This window comes from Sus scrofa, chromosome 2, assembly GCF_054392235.1.
Source record: "Sus scrofa isolate SSC_HxYL_T2T_F1_AM1 chromosome 2, Sscrofa_HxYL_maternal_Yorkshire_Landrace_v2.0, whole genome shotgun sequence".
NCBI classification, from domain to species: Eukaryota; Metazoa; Chordata; class Mammalia; order Artiodactyla; family Suidae; genus Sus; species Sus scrofa.
Window position 1 is genome coordinate 17,778,492 of NC_139384.1, and position 18,529 is coordinate 17,797,020.

At 49.3% G+C, this 18,529-nt stretch overlaps 1 protein-coding gene across 1 annotated transcript in view; it reads right to left on the reverse strand.

Annotated features, from left to right (window-relative positions):
• PTPRJ (protein tyrosine phosphatase receptor type J) overlaps positions 1-18,529 on the reverse strand; it is a 184,591-nt gene that overhangs the window by 99,332 nt on the left and 66,730 nt on the right. Inside the window, exon 3 of the mRNA XM_085011671.1 lies at positions 11,293-11,345. Within this exon, the coding sequence (XP_084867797.1) occupies positions 11,293-11,345 (53 nt within the window). The remainder of the gene's footprint in view (positions 1-11,292; positions 11,346-18,529) is intronic.

Below are 18,529 nucleotides of genomic sequence, written 5' to 3' on the forward strand. Positions count from 1 at the left end.
CATGTCCCACCAGTGCTGGGAGGAACCCCTTTCTTAGACCCTGACTAACGGGGTTGATTGTCCACCAAGTTCAGGAGGAAAACACTCTGAGGATCCTGGAGGAGCAGGAAGGGCCCAGGCAGCCTTGCCCGGCCAGGCAATGCCCAGGGAGCCACCTGGGTCACAGCAGGCTGACTCTGCAGCCACAGCTGCTGCTGGGCTGCTGCCCAGGCTCTGCCCTGCGTCCAGCCCCTGCAGTGTCCTCCCCCAAAAGGCCCAAGGCTTGTCACTTGCAGAATTAACCCAGCCCTGAGGGGAAGAGACCTCCAGCTGGATAGCACCAGGGCTGGAGGGACTTTATGAGCTTCCCCCAACACCACCCCCCCTGCCTTACCCCCCCTCCCAAACTATATGTGGAGGAGAAAGAGAACTTATTGTCTCACAGTCATTAAACACAAAGAAGGGTGGAAAGGGAGAACTGCCTGGTACTACTTTGAGAGACCCTGCCCTACACAGCAACTGAAAACAGAAGAAACACAAGCTGGAAGCAGCACTTAGACGGCCTCGGAAAATGGTTTTTAAGTCCCCTTTGAAACTGAACGTGAACTTCAGGCACCCACTTAAGAGCTGGCCTTTCAAGGAGCAGAAAATCAACTCTTAGGCAGCCAAAAAAGTCACTAAGAATCGAAACGAAAGCCAAAACACGAGCTCTTTTTTAAAAGAAAAAAAAAAAAAACATAAGCTGAGAACGTTCTACAACAAATACCAGATTTTCAGCTTGGGAGAAAAACAGAAGCCTTTGGGTAAAATAAACAGAAGGGGGGAAAAAGTTCCCCTAGCATAAACTAAGGGGAACCTCCTTCCTACAGATCAAGTTCTGACCTTCATGTGAACTCGAAATAACTCGCTCATGATTTCGCAAAGCAAGAGGAATGGCAGGCATCTCGAATGATGCTAAAAATCTTAGTTCTTCTCTGGTTTTTTGTTAGGCAGCCAAGTGTATCAGTCAGAGCAAAAGTAGCTAAAAAATGTGCACTTCCCTCCGTCGGGAAAGACTGATGAGGCGATCCCAAAAAGCCACCCTCTGGCAGCCTGTCCCAGCCACTGCCCTTTCTGTGAAAACTGGATTTTCAAGGAGAATTGTGCAAGGAAGGCCAATTCCTCTCATTACTCATTCAACAAATATGTACTGAGCACCTATACCATGTACTGGTTGCTATTTCAGAGCAGTGGACAAAATAGATAAAAACCTCTCACCCCGGGGGCGGGGGGGGGGGGCCTGGGGGGCTAACTTTTCCAAGGTGGATTTCAAACAAAGGAGTCTGTTCTCCAGTTTTCACAATGGATGCATCTAAGGCACTCCCCCATGCCCTTGTTCCTGCCCATAAATCCACTCCAACCTGGCTCCTGCTTCTGCACAGCTAGTGGCCTGGAATGCACGCCCACCTGTTGCCCCAGCATCCACCCAGGTGTGGACACTGACAAGCTGCCAGGAACACATCTCAACCACAAGCTGGTAAGGGCCAGCTCTACCTAGGGATGTGCCTGTGGACAAAGCTGGCAAAGAGGTGGTAGTTAAAGGGGAAAAGCAATGAAGAAGTGCTTCGGAAACAAAGCTGTCCAGAAGTCGCGGGGTTTTACTGTTCAATCCTCAAGCCCTCTTTCTTGATGTTTCTCCAGCATCTTGACCATCGCTCACAGGCTCCTTCTGTTTCCCTATCACTAAGCCTGCTAGAGCACAGACCTAGAGATGTTGAATTCACTGCCAATGTTATGGATGACGGAAATGTCACGATAACAACGGAGCATGAGCACGTGCCATGCACTATTCGAAAGCACCCAGAAGTTGGCAGCATCGTGATCCCCATTTTACAGATGAGAAGACTGAGACAAAGAAAGGTTCAGGAACACGTCCAGAGTCATACAACATGGAGCATTTCCATCAGTTCTGGAAAGCCCTAGCCCTTGGTCACAAGGAAGGGATTTGTTTTTCTCAAACAACAAGCGCTCCAGAAGCAGGCAGCCCAGGACACTCACAGCTGGTCGAAGCTCTTTCCTGCTCCCACCCTTCAGGACAGGACTTGCACCTTTGTGAGAGGTGACAAATACGACTTCTGGTGCAGGGTCCCAGCTCTGCCATTAGTCTGAGGCCCTGGGGTGGGGTATCTGTCGTCCATCCTCAGCCTCAGTTTCCTCACTGACCCAGTGGAGATTATATGACCCAACCGAAGTCAATGAAAGGCACTCAGGAAAGTGTCTGCACGCAGACATGCCATCTTAGTGTTTGAGCAGCAGCACTGTTCCACCTCCAGGTCTAGCATCCAGCACCGAAGAGTAAACCAGAGCCGATCTCCATTCAGGGCAATCCTGGGAGCCCCATTTGGTGACCCAACATGCCACGGTTCCCAGGACAGGGTCACGTGCCCGCCCCTCTGTTTGAGGGAGACCAGGAGAAGCTGCTTCTATCAGGTCGGATGTGGGATGACTGGGAATTGAGGAGGAAACCAGCAGCGTCCACTAGGAGGATGGAGCCAGGACAGCCACCAGACAGCCCGCATGCAGCACACACCCCACAGAGGAGGGCTCCACAGGGCACACCGAGCAGTGGGCAGCCTCCTGCTTCTGAAGCTCCCTAAGAAGCCGTTAGTCATGTAGGACCCAAAAGCTCCTTTGGCACACATTGTTCTAGAAACATGGGGATGAGGAAGTGAGGCAGAGTGGACGCTTTCCTCTGTGTTTAGGGGCTGAGGGCTCCCTATTAAGGGTCTCGGGGGCTCCTAGCTGCTCAGGGCACACGGAGCCCAGCAAAACCTCCCATTAACACTTTTTCTAACAAATCTGTTGAGGTAATGGTTCTAATCAAAACACAAGCTGAAGAACTTCTTCCGACTTCTTACTAAAATTAACAGGAGCCCTGAAAACAATCTGGCACCACCACCCCAGACTTCCGACTTCTCCTGCAATCCTGCACCTCTCCAAGTTTGTGGGCGGGTGAAGCAAATGTTTGTTCTTGGAACACACTGGTTTATTTTGTTGTTTGTGTGGCAACATGAGCTAGGATCCTTTTAAAAAAAAAAAAATAGCTTCTATAAGTTATGAAAAAGCAGCTCTCAGCAGCTCGATCTCTGTTGACAGGACACCATACACACTGGAATGGAAGAGAGTTTCACGAAGCTGGCTTCCTGGTTATAAACAGGACTTCTCAAAACTGTTTTTCAAAAGATAAAGTTGCATTTGAATGTTTTGTTAATCCATCTCTTGAATTCTCAGTAACCCCAGGGCTCTGTCATTTTTAATTTTACTCATGGCAAAAATCTACTTCCCAGACCTATAGCAAAAAAAAATAAAAAAATAAATGTGTACTTCTACTTTTGAAAGCCTGATGTATGATCATAGTTAACCCCAAAAGGAAGCTAATCTGGGGATAATTATTCCATTTATCTGGGGCGTCGTCCCTTTACAAAGCATCTCTTCCACAAAGGCTTCCCAGAACCCCTAGACCATAGCGTGCCCCATTAACCATGTGCCAAGCTCCTCTACAGCCTGCATCAAAACTAGATTGGATGGTTCTTGCTGTGATTCGGGTCTGTGTTAGTGGAGGCGTTACTTATCCTTTCTTTGACTCTCTTTTCTCGCCCATAAAAGAGGTTTTAACAGTAGCTGCCATGTCGAGTGGCTGCGCGGAGGCGCTAGGTGGCATGCCTGGAGTATAGCGAGAGCCACGAAGAGCATGCTGTCATTACCTGCTCTGTGCCCAGTGCACACTGCACCATCTCCAGTATCTGCTACAGGGCCGTATTCTAGGCACCACCCTGGAATCTGGAGACACTTCCATCAACAAAACAGATCTGAATCCCCTGGAGCAATAGTCTGCTGGAGGCAGCCAGTGCTGTGGGGAAAAGCAGAGTAGGGGATCGGGGGTACTGGGGGTGCAACTGTGAACATGGCTATCAGGACAGGCGTCTTTGGAAGCTGGAGGAAGCAGGTGGACACCTGGGGAGAGGCTGTTCTGAGCAGAAAGAACCTCTAGGGCAAAGCCCCGGGGCAGGTGTGTGCGGCTGAGCAGAGGGGCAGAGCTGCAGGTGGAAGGAAGAGAGGTGACAGGTCAGGGGCAGGAGCACAGCCCTTTGTGAGGACCTCGCCTTTCCTCTGGGCCAAACAGGACCTCACCGCATTGTTAGGGGCAAAGGAAGGTCATGATCTGACTTCTAACTTCGGTTGTTTTTTGGTTTTTGGGTTTTTTTTGCTATTTCTTGGGCCGCTACTGCGGCATATGGAGGTTCCCAGGCTAGGGGTCAAATCAGAGCTGCAGCCACCGGCCTACACCAGAGCCACAGCAACACGGGATCAGAGCCGAGTCTGCAACCTACACCACAGCTCACAGCAACACCAGATCGTTACGCCACTGAGCAAGGGCAGGGACCGAACCCGCAACCTCATGGTTCCTAGTCGGATTCGTTAACCACTGTGCCACGACGGGAACTCCCTGACTTCGGTTCTTAAAAAGGATTCTTATGGCGGCCTCACTGAGGACAGACGGAAAAGAGACAAAGGTTGAAGGGGGTAGACTAGTAAGGAGGCCCCTGCCATCATCCAGGTGAGAGAGACGGCCAGGCTTCTGGATCTGCTTGGAGGATCAAGCCCACAGACTGGCAGGCGGACGGATCAGGGCTTGAGGGAGCAGTCAAGGATGACTTCGGGTGTGAGCAAGAGGGCTCAGAGATGGGACCTGTGCTGACGGAAAGGGGGCAGAACCATGAGCGCTGGTGGTTTCTCAGTTACTGTGGTTTCTTAGGTGGGGGATGGGGGGATGGGCAGGCCAGTATTTCTTTAAATAGTAATCATAGCCAATATGCTCCTTCCTGACTTCTGGTTTCCCAAAAGAAAGATTTTCCTTCAAAACTCCTGGCTTTGGGAGTTCCCGTCGTGGCTCAGTGGTTACTGAATCCGACTAGGAACCATGAGGTTGCAGGTTCGATCCCTGGCCTTGCTCAGTGGGTTAAGGATCCGGCATTGTCGTGAGCTGTGGTGTAGGTCGCAGACTCGGCTCGGATTCCGCGTTGCTGTGGCTCTGGTGTAGGCCGGCGGCTACAGCTCCGATTCGACCCCTAGCCTGGGAACCTCCATATGCCGCGGGAGCGGCCCAAGAAATGGCAAAAAGACAAAAAACAAAAAACAAAACAAAGCAAAACAAACTCCTGGCTTCCATTTGCCTCTCCCCCTAGGCCTTCCCACCCTCACCCCGTGCAGAGGTGATTTATCCCACCCAGGTGGTCCACTCCTGCACCCAGGAGCCACTGCTGCTGCCTCTGGGTGCTCAAGGCGGCCGAGTCTGAATGGGTACATCTGTCTCATACCTCGTTCCTATCAGGAAGCATGTGCTGTCCCACCTCAGCCACATCCTCCAACCAAGCCTCCCTCAGTAAGAAAGATGATGTTTTGATCTTTGCTTTTGTCACTCTGTGCCTCTCTTAAGTGGTTCAGAAAGCTGAAACACAGATGTGCTATTGAAACCCCAACAATAAGCAGCACGGAGCATTTAAAATAATAACTTTGTCCCAAGTCTTCCAGCTCACCGGAAACTCACCATAACCCCCCTCCCATCGTCAGCTAATCAGCAAATAATTCCTCAGCACCTGTTATTCAACACTTGCAATCAGGCAGCACCCGAGGTGCTAACGGGTAGGAGAAGCAAGGGAAATCTGATTCATGAGCACCCTCTTCCAGCTGAGAAGGCCGGCATGGTGCAAAAGGCCACACCATCAGGAGATGACATACAGGCACAGTGCCAAGGCCTTTGGACACTGAAGTCCATGCGCTTTTCATATTTATGAGCTGGGTGACTTTGGGCAGGTTACTTCTCTACGCTTGAGTTTTACCATCTATAACACAGAGACTATAACTCGTCGAGTTACTGCAAGACTAAAGGAGTTAACGGATGCAAAGAACTTGGAAGAATGACACACAGTAAGCACTCAATAACTGTCATCATCATCGTCATTACTAGCAGCACCATCACAATAGCAAGCTGCCTAATAATTAGGATATTAACCCCCATGACTAAATACTTACTCTGTGCCAGGAATTGTACATGTAAGTGCTTTACATGCAATCACGCACTGAAACGTACGACAATCTTTGCGTTTTGACCCCCTTTTACACTCAGGAATCTGAAATTCAGAAAGTCATCTTAAGAATTCTGATTAGACCCTCACACCAGTCAGAATGGCCATCATTAATAAGTCTACAAATAACAAATGCTGGAGAGGGTGTGGAGAAAAGGGAACCCTCCTACACTCTTGGTGGGAATGTAAGTTGGTGCAACCACTGAAACAGTACACTGGTTCCTCAGAAAACTAAATAGAGAACTACCATATGACCCAGCAATCCCACTCCTGGGCATATACCCAGACAAAACCGTAATTCAGAAAGATAAAATGCACCTCTATGTTCACTGAAGTACTACTCACAATAGCCAAGACATGGCAACAACCTAAATGTCCATCAACAGATGAATGGATTAAGAAGATGTGATTCATATATACAATGGAATACCACGCAGCCACAAAAAAAGAATGACATCATGTCATTTGCAGCAGGATTCAGCTAGAGATTCTCAGACTAAGTGAAGCCAGTCAGAAACAGAAAAAAACAACTATCATATGATATCACTTATATGTGGAGTCTAAAATATGGCACAGGAGATCCCGTCATGGCGCAGTGGTTAATGAATCCGACTAGGAACCATGAGGTTGCGGGTTCGACCCCTGGCCTTGCTCAGTGGTTTAACGATCCAGCTTTGCCGTGAGCTGTGGTGTAGGTTGCAGACTCGGCTCGGATCCTGCGTTGCTGTGGCTCTGGCGTAGGCCCGTGGCTACAGCTGCAATTAGACCCCTAGCCTGGGAACCTCCATATGCCACGGGAGCGGCCCAAAAAATAGCAAAAAGACCAAAATAAATAAATAAAATATGGCACAAACGAACCTATCTACAAAACAGAAACAGACTCATGGACATAAAGAGCAGACTTGTGGTTGCCAAGGGGAAGGTGGGAGGGAGTGGGGTGGATGGGGAGATTGGGGTTCATAGATGCAAGCTCTTTCATTTTGAATGGACAGACAACGTGGTCCTACTGTAGAGCAAGGGAACTATGTCCAAGCTCCTGGGATAGACCATGATGGAAGATAATATAAAAAAAAAAAGAATGGGAGTTCCCCTTGTGGCACAGTGGTTAACGAATCCGACTAGGAACCATGAGGTTGCAGGTTCGATCCCTGCCCTTGCTCAGTGGGTTAAGGATCCGGCGCTGCCGTGAACTGCGGTGTAGGTCGCAGACGCGGCTCAGATCCTGGGTTGCTGTGGCTCTGATCTGATTGGACCTCTAGCCTGGGAACCTCCATATGCCGCGGGAGCGGCCCAAGAAATAGCAAAAAAAAGACAAAAAAAAAGAATGTATATGTGACTGACTCACTTGCTGTACAGCAGAAACTGGCACAACACCGTAAATCAACTACAATTTTAAAAAAATACTGGTTGGAGTTCACACAAGCACGAAGTGTCAGTCAGAAACTGAACTCAGGTCTTAGAAGTCACATGTCAGAAATCTATGTACCGCATGAAATGGAGCACCAAGTGTGCTTCTAACTTCCATACAAATGTTTAAAATACATGCAGAATCAGAGTTCCCGTGCAGTGGTTGACAAATCCGACTAGGAACCATGAGGTTGCGGGTTCGGTCCCTGCCCTTGCTCAGTGGGTTAAGGATCTGGCGTGGCCGTGAGCTGTGGTGTAGGTTGCAGATGTGGCTCGGATCCCGCGTTGCTGTGGCTAGTGATGTAGGCCAGAGGCTACAGCTCCGCTTGGACCCCTAGCCTGGGAAACTCCATATGCCATGGGAGCGGCCCAAGAAATGGCAAAAGAAGACTAAATAAATAAATAAATAAAGTAAGTAAGATACATGCAGCATCAACAGCACCTCCCTAATACACAAAGCTCCCTTTGAGAAACCTTAGCCCCAACGTTCAAACGGGCACAAAGTTCCACAATTCTTGTTAACTTCATCCACAGTGTGAGCCTACTCACCCCAGACCACATCCTATACCCACCGTGACCTAAAAACCCACTTCCTCCCCAGAACACATCCCAGGGAGCAAAAGTCAACATCCAGCTCCAGCTTCTCCGAGAACACCTTGTGTATTGACCTATGCATGCCAGCAAGTAACCGAGACGGAAAAACAGTCTCCCAACACCTGGAAAAGGATCAGAGTACCTTGGATTGAAATGCATCATGTCTTCAACGCTGATTATTATTCCCAGAACCAGCCAAGCTGAGCCAAGCAAGCCAGCAGCATCCTGCTGGATCCTGAGATCAGCATCCCAGACTAGGACACGCTGGCCTGGGTAGCCTCTTCTGAACCTGACTTCAGGGACCTACCTTCATGAACTGACCCTGAGGCCTGCGGGTACACGGGGACCCTGCCAGTGCCCCCAGCCTGCTTGCGGAATAACAGAAGAGGCGTCTGTCTGCAGGCTTTGAAGTACAGAGCCGAGGGGCCCAACTGAGGGTTTGGGGTGGGGGTGATGTTGTCCTTCACATGTTGGTCATAAGACCAGCCCTCAAGCCTCCCAAGGCTAAAATTCATCAGGACTATTAGAGAAGATATGACTGTCACACTAGTGGAAGGAAGAGATGGAGGGAACAGGGGCCAGGAAACAAAAGTAGGAGGTTGACTATGTGTTAACCCCAGAGATCTAAGGGAAGATTCAGGGCCCTTTAGACTCCAAGAATCACCATTTTAACAAAAGCTCCAGGCTTGCAGGCAACTGGCCGAGCAAAAACGCAGTCCACGGAGACCACAAGAATCTCGTTTATAAATGCCAGGACCTGACCACTCTGGAGGGGATCTGATGAGTGCCCGCCATGTGCCAGGCCCCGCGCTAGAGGCTTCCCAAAAAAGAATATTTCCTATAAAAATAGAATTTCCTGCTTTTCTTAGGTGGAAATAAAGCAGAAGATCTGGTGACACTGGGCCATATTCTCGAAGGACAACAAGGGCTGGGGCTGAGGCGTGGCTGCTTTGTAGGGGACTCGACCCCTCCAGCTCAACACCAGTGCCCGCGTCCCTCATTGACGTGGCCGCCAGGTACTGCAGGCTGAAGCCCCTGCCTTGCGAAAGTAAGCAAGCGCTGCGTAAATAAGGTTTCTGTGGGATGGCACAGCCGCTCAGCCTTCACTAGTTTCTACCGTTTTGCCGAGTCTTTATCACACTGTAAGATTTGGGGTACCTCTTCTCTATTACCTGAGGGATTTATGAAGGACATTTCATGAACGACAGTTACACGGAGCCACCCTCCCGGGCAAGCATGCTTGATGCTACCCCAGGCTCTTCTCTGTGCCCTGGATCCATTGATCCCACCCTTTTAAAGATCTGTGTTCCACTTGATTAAATCACTCCCATAAGACATATCACGAGATCCCCAGCTTCCCCTGGCCTCAGAGACTCCTTCACCACCTGGAGGGCATAAGCCTTTATCAAGTCTGTGTGTGTCAGGGGTCGGGGGGGGGGGGGGGCACCCCAAGTCTGACACTGACCCAAGCACTGGAACAGTGAGCACCTCTGGTCCAGGGTGAAGCCACCCACAGGTTCCAGAGGATGGCTACTATCTCCTGAAGTCCCGGCAGGGAAAAGAAAAAGGCAACTGCTTGCCCCAAGGAACATATTCCCACATTTCAAGAACCTGAAGAGCATCCATCTCTGCTCCCAGGGCTCACTCACAGTTGAAGCATGACTCCCTTACATAGCAGACCAAGAATAAACACTAAGCCTAGCATGATTTTAGATGTGCCATCTCATGTCGTTCTTTTTCTTTTTTTTTTTTTTTTTTTTTTTTTGTCTTTTGTCTTTTTTGTTGTTGTTGTTATTGTTGCTATTTCTTGGGCCGCTCCCGCGGCATATGGAGGTTCCCAGGCTAGGGGTTGAATCGGAGCTGTAGCCGCCGGCCTATGCCAGAGCCACAGGAACGCGGGATCCGAGCCGCGTCTGCAACCTACACCACAGCTCAAGGCAACGCCAGATCGTTAACCCACTGAGCAAGGGCAGGGACCGAACCCGCAACCTCATGGTTCCTAGTCGGATTCGTTAACCACTGCGCCACGACGGGAACTCCCTCATGTCGTTCTTAATTCAGCCCCACCCTGAAAGGATGCAAGGGCGACTCTACAGGCAATTCTAGACCCTAGAGAGAGAGCACAGAACAAGACAAAACCCTGCCCCCAGGAAGCACAGACAACTTCCCCTTCAGACCTGGCTAAGTACCACCTTCACCCATGTCACTATCAACAAGGCACCAACAACACTGTAAAGCAACTACAATGGAAAAAATAAACATCATTTAAAAAAATTTTTAATAAAATTTTAAAAAATTAAATAACTAGGCACCAACAACCACTGGGTTCACTACATCTTAGCTGGTATATGCATTTTACTCTCATTGTCACATTTTCGTATGAATGGTATCTGCGTATTTAACAAATGAGAAAATTGAGGCTCTTTAGCAAAGTTAAAGTTATCTGCTCAAAGCCACAGAAGGAACTAGAGTTCAAACCCAAGAAGTCTGACTCCTGAACCCATGCTGGAAATGCCAGTCAAATATCATTTCCTGATTTTCAGATGAGGAAGCTGAGCCTCAGAAAGTTTATGTAATTTGCCCCAAACGATAAAACCAGGAAGAGGGCGAACTCCCAAGCCCACTTTCTTCCAGCCCCTCCTGGCTGCCCCTGAAGGAGGCTGTGTTTTCTTCTGTGTTCCCCCTTATAGCAGGGCCTCTCGCCCCCGCTGCTGCTGGCATTTGAGGCTGGATAATTCATCACTGTGGGGAGCCGTCCTGTACATGTGGAGTCCTTACCAGCATACCTGGACTCTACCCACTGGAGGCCAATAGCAACTTTAGAATCTGCTGCCCCCATGTCATGGCATCATAAAGTCTCCTGATATCGCCAAATGACCCCCTGGGAGGCAAAACTGCCCCCCGGTGGTGACCTGCACAGGCTACCAAGGGCACAGCCCAGGACAGAAGAGTCACAAGCTGGTGGAGGGGGCCTGGGTATGAGCATGGCCTTTAATCCCAGCCTGGCCCCTGGGCATGTGCCTCGGTCTCCTCCTTTGTAAAACAGGAGTGACCCCCTCTCAGAGCTGATATGCAGAGTAAATGAAACTGGGTATGCAAAGCAGCCGGATTGGTGGCTGGCTCACAGTACTCGACTGCTCTTAGTCGCTGTCAGCAGAACCAGTCTGACCGTCCAGCTGAGACTTGCCTCGTAGTGACCACGAAAACTTCTCTGAAAACCAGCAGCAGGTTCTTCCACATCTATAGATGAGAACAATCATCATAAACACCATTTCCTTATGCCATGGGGGGGGCGGGGAGATATGACCAAGTAGCTTCCTCTAAAGCAAAGAGAGAGAGAGAGAGGAAAAAAAAAAAAAAAAAAAACACAAGTAGCTTGGGCCTCAAAGTCAAATGTAAGACTCTTCCAGCTCAAGCCTGGACCACCATGGCCATCACACAGCTTTCACGCTGTGAGTCAGTTTGCACAAACGTGCACACAAGCACGAATGCACTCACTCACAGTCTCTCTCTCACACATATACACACACACACACACACACACACACAGAGTGATGTCCTGAGCATCAGAGCAGCACTGCAGTAACAGCCCTTTAGGATGATGAAATATAAAAACTAAATGCTGAATAACAGAATAAATTAAAATGTATTACTAGAGACTCTAGAATATTATGCAGTTACCAAATGACACTTTAAAAGAACAATTATCAATATGAGAAAGTGCTCATAATAAGACACAAAGTGAGGCAGATGAGCTACAAAAAATTATATATGCCATATGCTCCGTTGTATAATGTATCATTCTGGGGGATAAAGTCATAAGGAAACAGTAAAATGTTGACAATGTTGATCTCAAGATAGCAGATCAAGGGATTTCTCTTTCTTCTTTATGCTTTCCTTGTTTCCCCAATTCTGTATTTACAGTGACCTACAGAGGCAGGAAAGCTGTCAGGCTAAGTGCAGGCTGGAATCCCAGCTCTCCTTTACCTGTTGTGTGACCCTGTGTGCTGGGTAGTTAACTTCTCCCAGTTAATAACACTACTAATATTAGCAGGAATTCCAAATGGTAGCTATTATTATGACTTTTCCTAATGGAGGAGGGAATGAAGCCCTGGGAATAAAAATAATGGGTTCTATGGATAAAAAGATGTCATCATTTAATTAGATATCACCCCTGAGGAGGTTATCTCGGCACTGCAAAAAAGACAGAACTGTTCACCAGGCGCTTCTACAAAATGACTGAGTTCCAAGACGGACAAGAGAACCGTTTCCTGAAAGCCAGCCGCTCTCATGAGCTGTCCTAAAACACCAGACCACTAGCACAGCCCCCTGAAGCAGCCTGCTACAACAACGGGGCACTACACTTGCTTCCACTTGTATTTCTGGGAAAGTGGGTTGTAAAGAGGTATTGCAAATGGAACCCTATTTATGACATAACAGGAGGGAGCTCTGTTTCATGGATGCAAGAAATGGATTTGTAATCTGATAGTATCATCTGGAGGGGGGAAAAAAAAAAACAAAAAACCACCTTCCCAAATTTTACCATTCTATTTGAGAGGTTGTTGTTTGCTTGTTTTTCAATGACAGCACCTGCAGTGTGTGGAAGTTTCCAGGCCAGGGATTGAATCTAAGCTGCATCTGCAAACTACACCAGATCCTTTAACCCACTGTGCAGGGCCAGGGATTGAAACTGTACCTCCGCAAAGACGTGAGCCGCTGCAGTTGGATTCTTAACCCATGGCAGCACAGCGGGAACTCCTATTTGAGGGGTTTTGGTTTTTTTTTTTTTTTTTTCCTTTTTAATACACTGGATTTTCTCAGTACAAGGCATCTCGGCAAAGAACATGCTCTAATGTCTCATTAATTTTCCAAGCAAATGCTCTGAGGCTTCAGGTACAGAGCCTGGCACACTGTCAACTTGGAGCCTCTGAGGATGGATGTGTGAACCAACAGGAACCACACACACAGGAGAAGAAATCCCACCTGACAACATGTGACAGGTCTGCCAGACGTGTATGTGACAACAAACTCACATGGGCTTGTGTACACACACCACAAAACACACTTCTCAATCCACCTGACTGGGGCAGCTATTTAAGCTGCAGGGCGGGCCCAGCAGAGGCCTACAGAGATCACGGGAACGTTCTGCCCACTGGACGTGTTCCACGTGTCAGAGGACTCAAGCCATGGCCTTCCCGCTTCCACCTGCTTCTTTTCAGCAAAAAGTGCCTTTCACCACAAAACGTCCATAAGTCTAAGACGATGACTTTTCCCCACAAGGTATCAGTGCAGAAAGACAAAATATTTCATGGGTGCTCCATAACAGGGCCTCTGAGAGGTATGCAGCGTAATTTAAGTTTCATCATGAACGATTATGCTCACAGAAAGCCTGCTGTCAGTCTGTCTTCCCACCTGCAGGGGCTGTAGTTCAAGCAGCAGCTTCAAGGTTTCTAAGACAGTCCTGACTTTTAAATGTTCCTCCAAGAGTTCCCGTATGGCTCAGTGGGTTAAGAACCTGACATAGTGTCCGCAAGGAGGCAGGTTTGCTCCCTCCCGCTCAGTGGGTTAAGGATCTGGCATGGCCATGAGCTGCAGCATGGGTCACAGAAGTGGCTCAGATCCTGCATTGGCCATGGCTGTGGGGTAGGTCTCAGCTGTAGCTCCAATTCAACCCCTAGCCTGGGAACTTCCATATGCAGCAGATGTAGCCCTAAAAAGACAAAAGGAAAGTTCCCCTTTCTCCATCTCCATGTAATGTACACCCTGGTTTAGGATTGAAATGGTTACTATAACTCAAAGGTTCTCACTGATGCAATCCCATCCCCCCAGGGGACATCTGGCAAGGTCTGGGTGAGGTGAGGCAGGGACTGGGGCAGGGGAGGGGTGCTACTGGCACGTGATGGGTAGAGGCCAGAGATACTCTCATGACAAAGAATGTTCTGGTCCCTGATGTCAGGAGTATCAAGGGGCTGAAGCCCTACATAACCAGAAGGCTTAAGAAGGAAATGCTAAGAAAGCCTTAAAATCAAACTCCCAGAGTTCCTGTTGTGGTGCAGTAATAACAAAGCTAACTAGCAACCATGAGGTCATGGGTTCAATCCCTGGCCTTGCTCAGTGGGTTAAGGATCTGGCTCAGTGGGTTAAGGATCTGGAGTTGCCATGAGCTGTGGTATAGGTAGAAGATGCAGGTCAGATCTGGCATTGGGCCCACGCAGCTATAGCTGTGATTCAACCTCTAGCCTGAAAACTTTCCATATGCCACACATGCAGCCCTAAAAAGAAAAGAAGGAAAAAAAAAAAAAAAAAACAGACATCCTGGATGGGGGCAATGGTGAACCAAGCAAAGGCAAGAAGGAGGGGGTGTCCAGGACCAGACCAGTCCCGGGTCAGCATTTGGTAGCAAAGGACAAAAACTATCAAAGAAAAGGATTAGTCGGGGTTCCTCTGTAGACCCCAAAAGAAAGAACAGCAGACTAGACCACAAAACGACCCCCCTTCAATTTGTACTTTAAATAATATGACCCCAAAAACCATATATATGACAAAAACAACTGAGAAGGCAGCATTTGGGGGCCTCAAAAAAAAAAAAATCCCCACTCACTGCAAGACACTAAACACATAAAGTTTGCCAAAACCAACTCGGAAGAGTCAGGGTCCCATGGACCCCTCACGAAAGGTGAGAACTGCAAGCACAGGGGAACTTCTGTTTCTAAAAAGAACCGCCAAGGCCCTGAGGCCACATCAGCCCCCTCCCCCCACCCCCATGTCACACTCATGCTCACGTGTGCAGGTCACTGGTGGTGGCTCGCTCAACTTGGAATTTCCAGACTTCTGTTTTCTAAACGTTTGATCAAGGCTTAAAAATTAATATAGGTTTGAGCTCCTGTTGCAGTGCAGCAGAAACGAATTCGACTAGAAACCATGAGGTTTCGGGTTCGATCCCTGGCCTTGCTTAGTGGATAAAGGATGTAGTGTTGCCCTGAGCTATGGTGTAGGTCACAGACATGGCTTGGATCCCACGCTGCTATGGCTGTGGTGTAGGCCGGCAGCTGTAGCTCCGATTGGACCCCTAGCCTGGAAACCTCCCTATGCTGCGGGTGCAGCCCTAAGAAGAAAAAAAATAAAATAAAATAAATTAATATAGGTTAATGTTGGCAGCAAATGTGAGGCCTTTATTTCAATAGCTTTTTTTTTAGCCTGACCCTAACTGGAACATGATTGTGAGACACAGCCAAGCCCATGTCTTCACACAGACGCCCCCTCTGGCCCTCAGACACCCCGCATCTCTGAGCGCATATTACAAGATGTGACCCAGGGCCTCACCTTTACATAAGAGCAACTCTGCCTTCTGGGAATGTATTTGAGAGTTCACCAAAATGCTAACGGAATGACTGGCCTTTCTTCTGCAAACCGCTTATTTGTTTATGCTTATGAAAACACATCATTCACAGGTCAGCAGCATAAGATGACAGACCTCAACCTACAGTCTGTTCAGATGCCAGCTCATTTGCTGTGCAACCTCGGACAAGCTACTCAGCCTCTCTGAGCCTCTGAGCCTCACCACGTATGTAAACTGCGTTAATGATCCATGTTAGGGGAGAGGGGAGGACACACAAGGAGAAGGATGGTAACAAGATGTAATAGGAAGCATTTGAGTAAAACGGGCTAAAATCCTAACTCTCTTCCCCAGGCGCCAATCCCTGCTCACTGCTCACCACCCACAAACCTCAATTAGGGGTCCTCATCCCCAGATTCTCAGCTCTATGAGAAGAAGGACCTCGTTGGTCTTATGCACCAAGGCCAAGGCCACGTTTAGGGCAGGGCTCAGCACTCACAGACACTCAGTAACTACAGATGGAATGGACAGATAATGAAAGTAACCCTGAGCAAAGGGCTCTCTTTCCTTCTCTGTAAGATGCAAGAGCCATCTCCCCCACCCCCCGTGAGTATGAGGATTAAATGAACTAGTGGATGGGAAGGTGCCAGGGCGGGGCCTCCACACGGGTGCTGTTAAGGAGCCATCCACCCAGCGCTGGGCTCAGAGGAGACCGCAAACAGAAGTGGGCTTTGCAACGGTCACATGTGTGCACACACTCAGGTGGCATTCTCGTTTTCTCCTCCATGCACAAGAGTATGCAGAGCCGCACTTCTAAGCACCAGGTGGCCGGCCCCTTGGTCCCCCAGGGAGACGCAGGGCGGGGTGGGGCCAGCCAGCTCAGACCAGAACCAAGGCTGCTGGACCACAAGCACCACAGTCACCCAAGGGGTCTGAGGATCAGCTCCACACACGAATACGTCCCTGGTTCCCCTGCACCTGTCTCCACCCGGGCCGTCGAGAGGGGGCTCAAAACACAAGGTGGGTCCGCGAAAGGGAGGCAAAGGGAGGGGAAGAAAACCAAACTCTCAAAACTAAAATTTCCGGTAGCTCCTGACCGGAAAGCTGCTAAAGTCTTACACGAACAGTCCCGAGTTTTCACCTAGCCAGAGACGTCCCACCATCCTTCTGCGCTAAGTTCTTCTGCTCAGCTCCAAGTGGCAGAAACCAGAAAGGCTTAACTCTCAAAAGACATCCAAGGTCACCCATTAGAATTGAGGGCAAAAGGGAATAGTGCAGAGAGCATGGCAAAGGGCAGGTTCAAGGCCAGCTCTGCCACTGCTCACCGAGAGGCCCCCAGACACCCTCAGAACCTCCCCGGGACCCAGTCTCCCCAGCTGTCAAATTAAGGAGGTTCCAAGGATACCCTTCTGGATCAAAAGTGGTCTATGTGCATCAGAAGCCAGCTGGAAAATCCAGTTCATGCCCTGAGCCTAAAAGCTCTCTCTCCGAACCCCAAGTCCCATCGCTTGTAGCAGAAAAGGCAAAGCTGGATGCGTATCTGCAAAGTGCTGCTCAGAGCCCACCCACTGCCAGGGTAAGAAGCATTATCCAGGGAGGAAAGAAGCGGGGTCCCAGAAGGAAAAGGAAAATTCTGAAAGGTGCTAAGGGAGGGAGTGAGATCACTGCCAGCATCTAAGGAATCCTCCACAGTCTCAGCAACTACTTAAGGAGAACTCACTGCAGCCAGGCCCTGTCAGAGGCTAAGGACGTGGCCGGCATGGCTTGTCCTAGGCCTCCAGTCACTGCGGAAGTTCATCTGGCCCTTTCCTCCCGTATCGCTTTGGTCGAGAAAGGCCTGCCTCTCGACCTTTTGACAGGCAGTAGAAGGAATAACAGCCTTGGGAGAGTAGTTGAGTTCCAAGGACTTTATGATCTTAAATAAGTCTCCGTTTTCTCATGTCTGAAATCAGGTAGAGAACTACCTGACCCAACCTCTTTACCTTCCAGGTTCCGGTAACAGGAACCAAAATCCCATTGATTCGTGTGAAAGCATTATGCAAATGAGCTATTCCTTTCTCCGCCCACAGCAAGCCAGCCAGTTTGGGAGATGCCTTAGCACAGGCTGAAAGTCATGGGCAGCCATCCTAGCCCCAGCCCCTGGTCCTGGGTCATTCAATTCTTCTTATGCCCCCACCCAGCCATCCTGCCTAACCTCAGAGCAGCTGCGAATGTGCCCAACCCCACAGCAGCCCCCACTGGAGATCACGCCTCCCTCACCCTCCCAGGTGGGACCCAGTGAGGAAGTCAACCCTGCGTCCAGCTGGGCGAGGAACCAGTCCAACCTCACTTGAGCAAGAAGCATATTTGCCTCAAAACAAACACAAGTGAAAAGCACACGTGTGGACCTCCCTCTCCCAGCGAAGGCCAAGGCCAAGGTGGCCCACAGGCCAGGACATCAGATTCCCCCACCTTTCCCACAGGGCCAGTCCCCCAGGTAGAAGGAAGTGAGCCTAGCATTGAGAAGCCCTCTGGGCTAAGGGATCTCTTGGTTCTGGAACTTTCCAGAGCATCGAAGCAACAGAGAGGATTAAGCTTCCCTCCAGAGGGAGGGGGGCAGGGATGCACAACTGCCCTTCTGAATAGGCCCAGGGTTTCTCCCACCTGCCCACCAACGTGGATCTGAAAGCCACTTACAAGCTATAAGATCCTGGGGACTGGCCCTCGCTAAGCCCCCACTTCCTCAACCCACGGGATGGCTATGAGGCTGAAGTTTGGAGCTGGCACAGAGCAAGCCCTCAATGAACAGCAGCTCTGAGTCAACCACCATTGAGCCCCTTCCCAGATCCCACCCCCACGGACCTCAAGGTTCATGTCACTGGACCTCACCAATTGTGACATAGCCCTCTTGACAAGGAGGAAAGAAAAAAAAAAAAAAATCAAGAAAGGAAAAAAGAAAAAAAAAACAAAAACCAGAATCATTCAACCATTTCCTTCCCTATTTATTCTGCTTTGACCTTCCACAATGTCATACAGGTGGCCCTTGTTCTAGTCAACTGAACAGTGAACTTTTTCTGAAGATAAGAAGTGGCTGTTTTTCCTGCCCTTG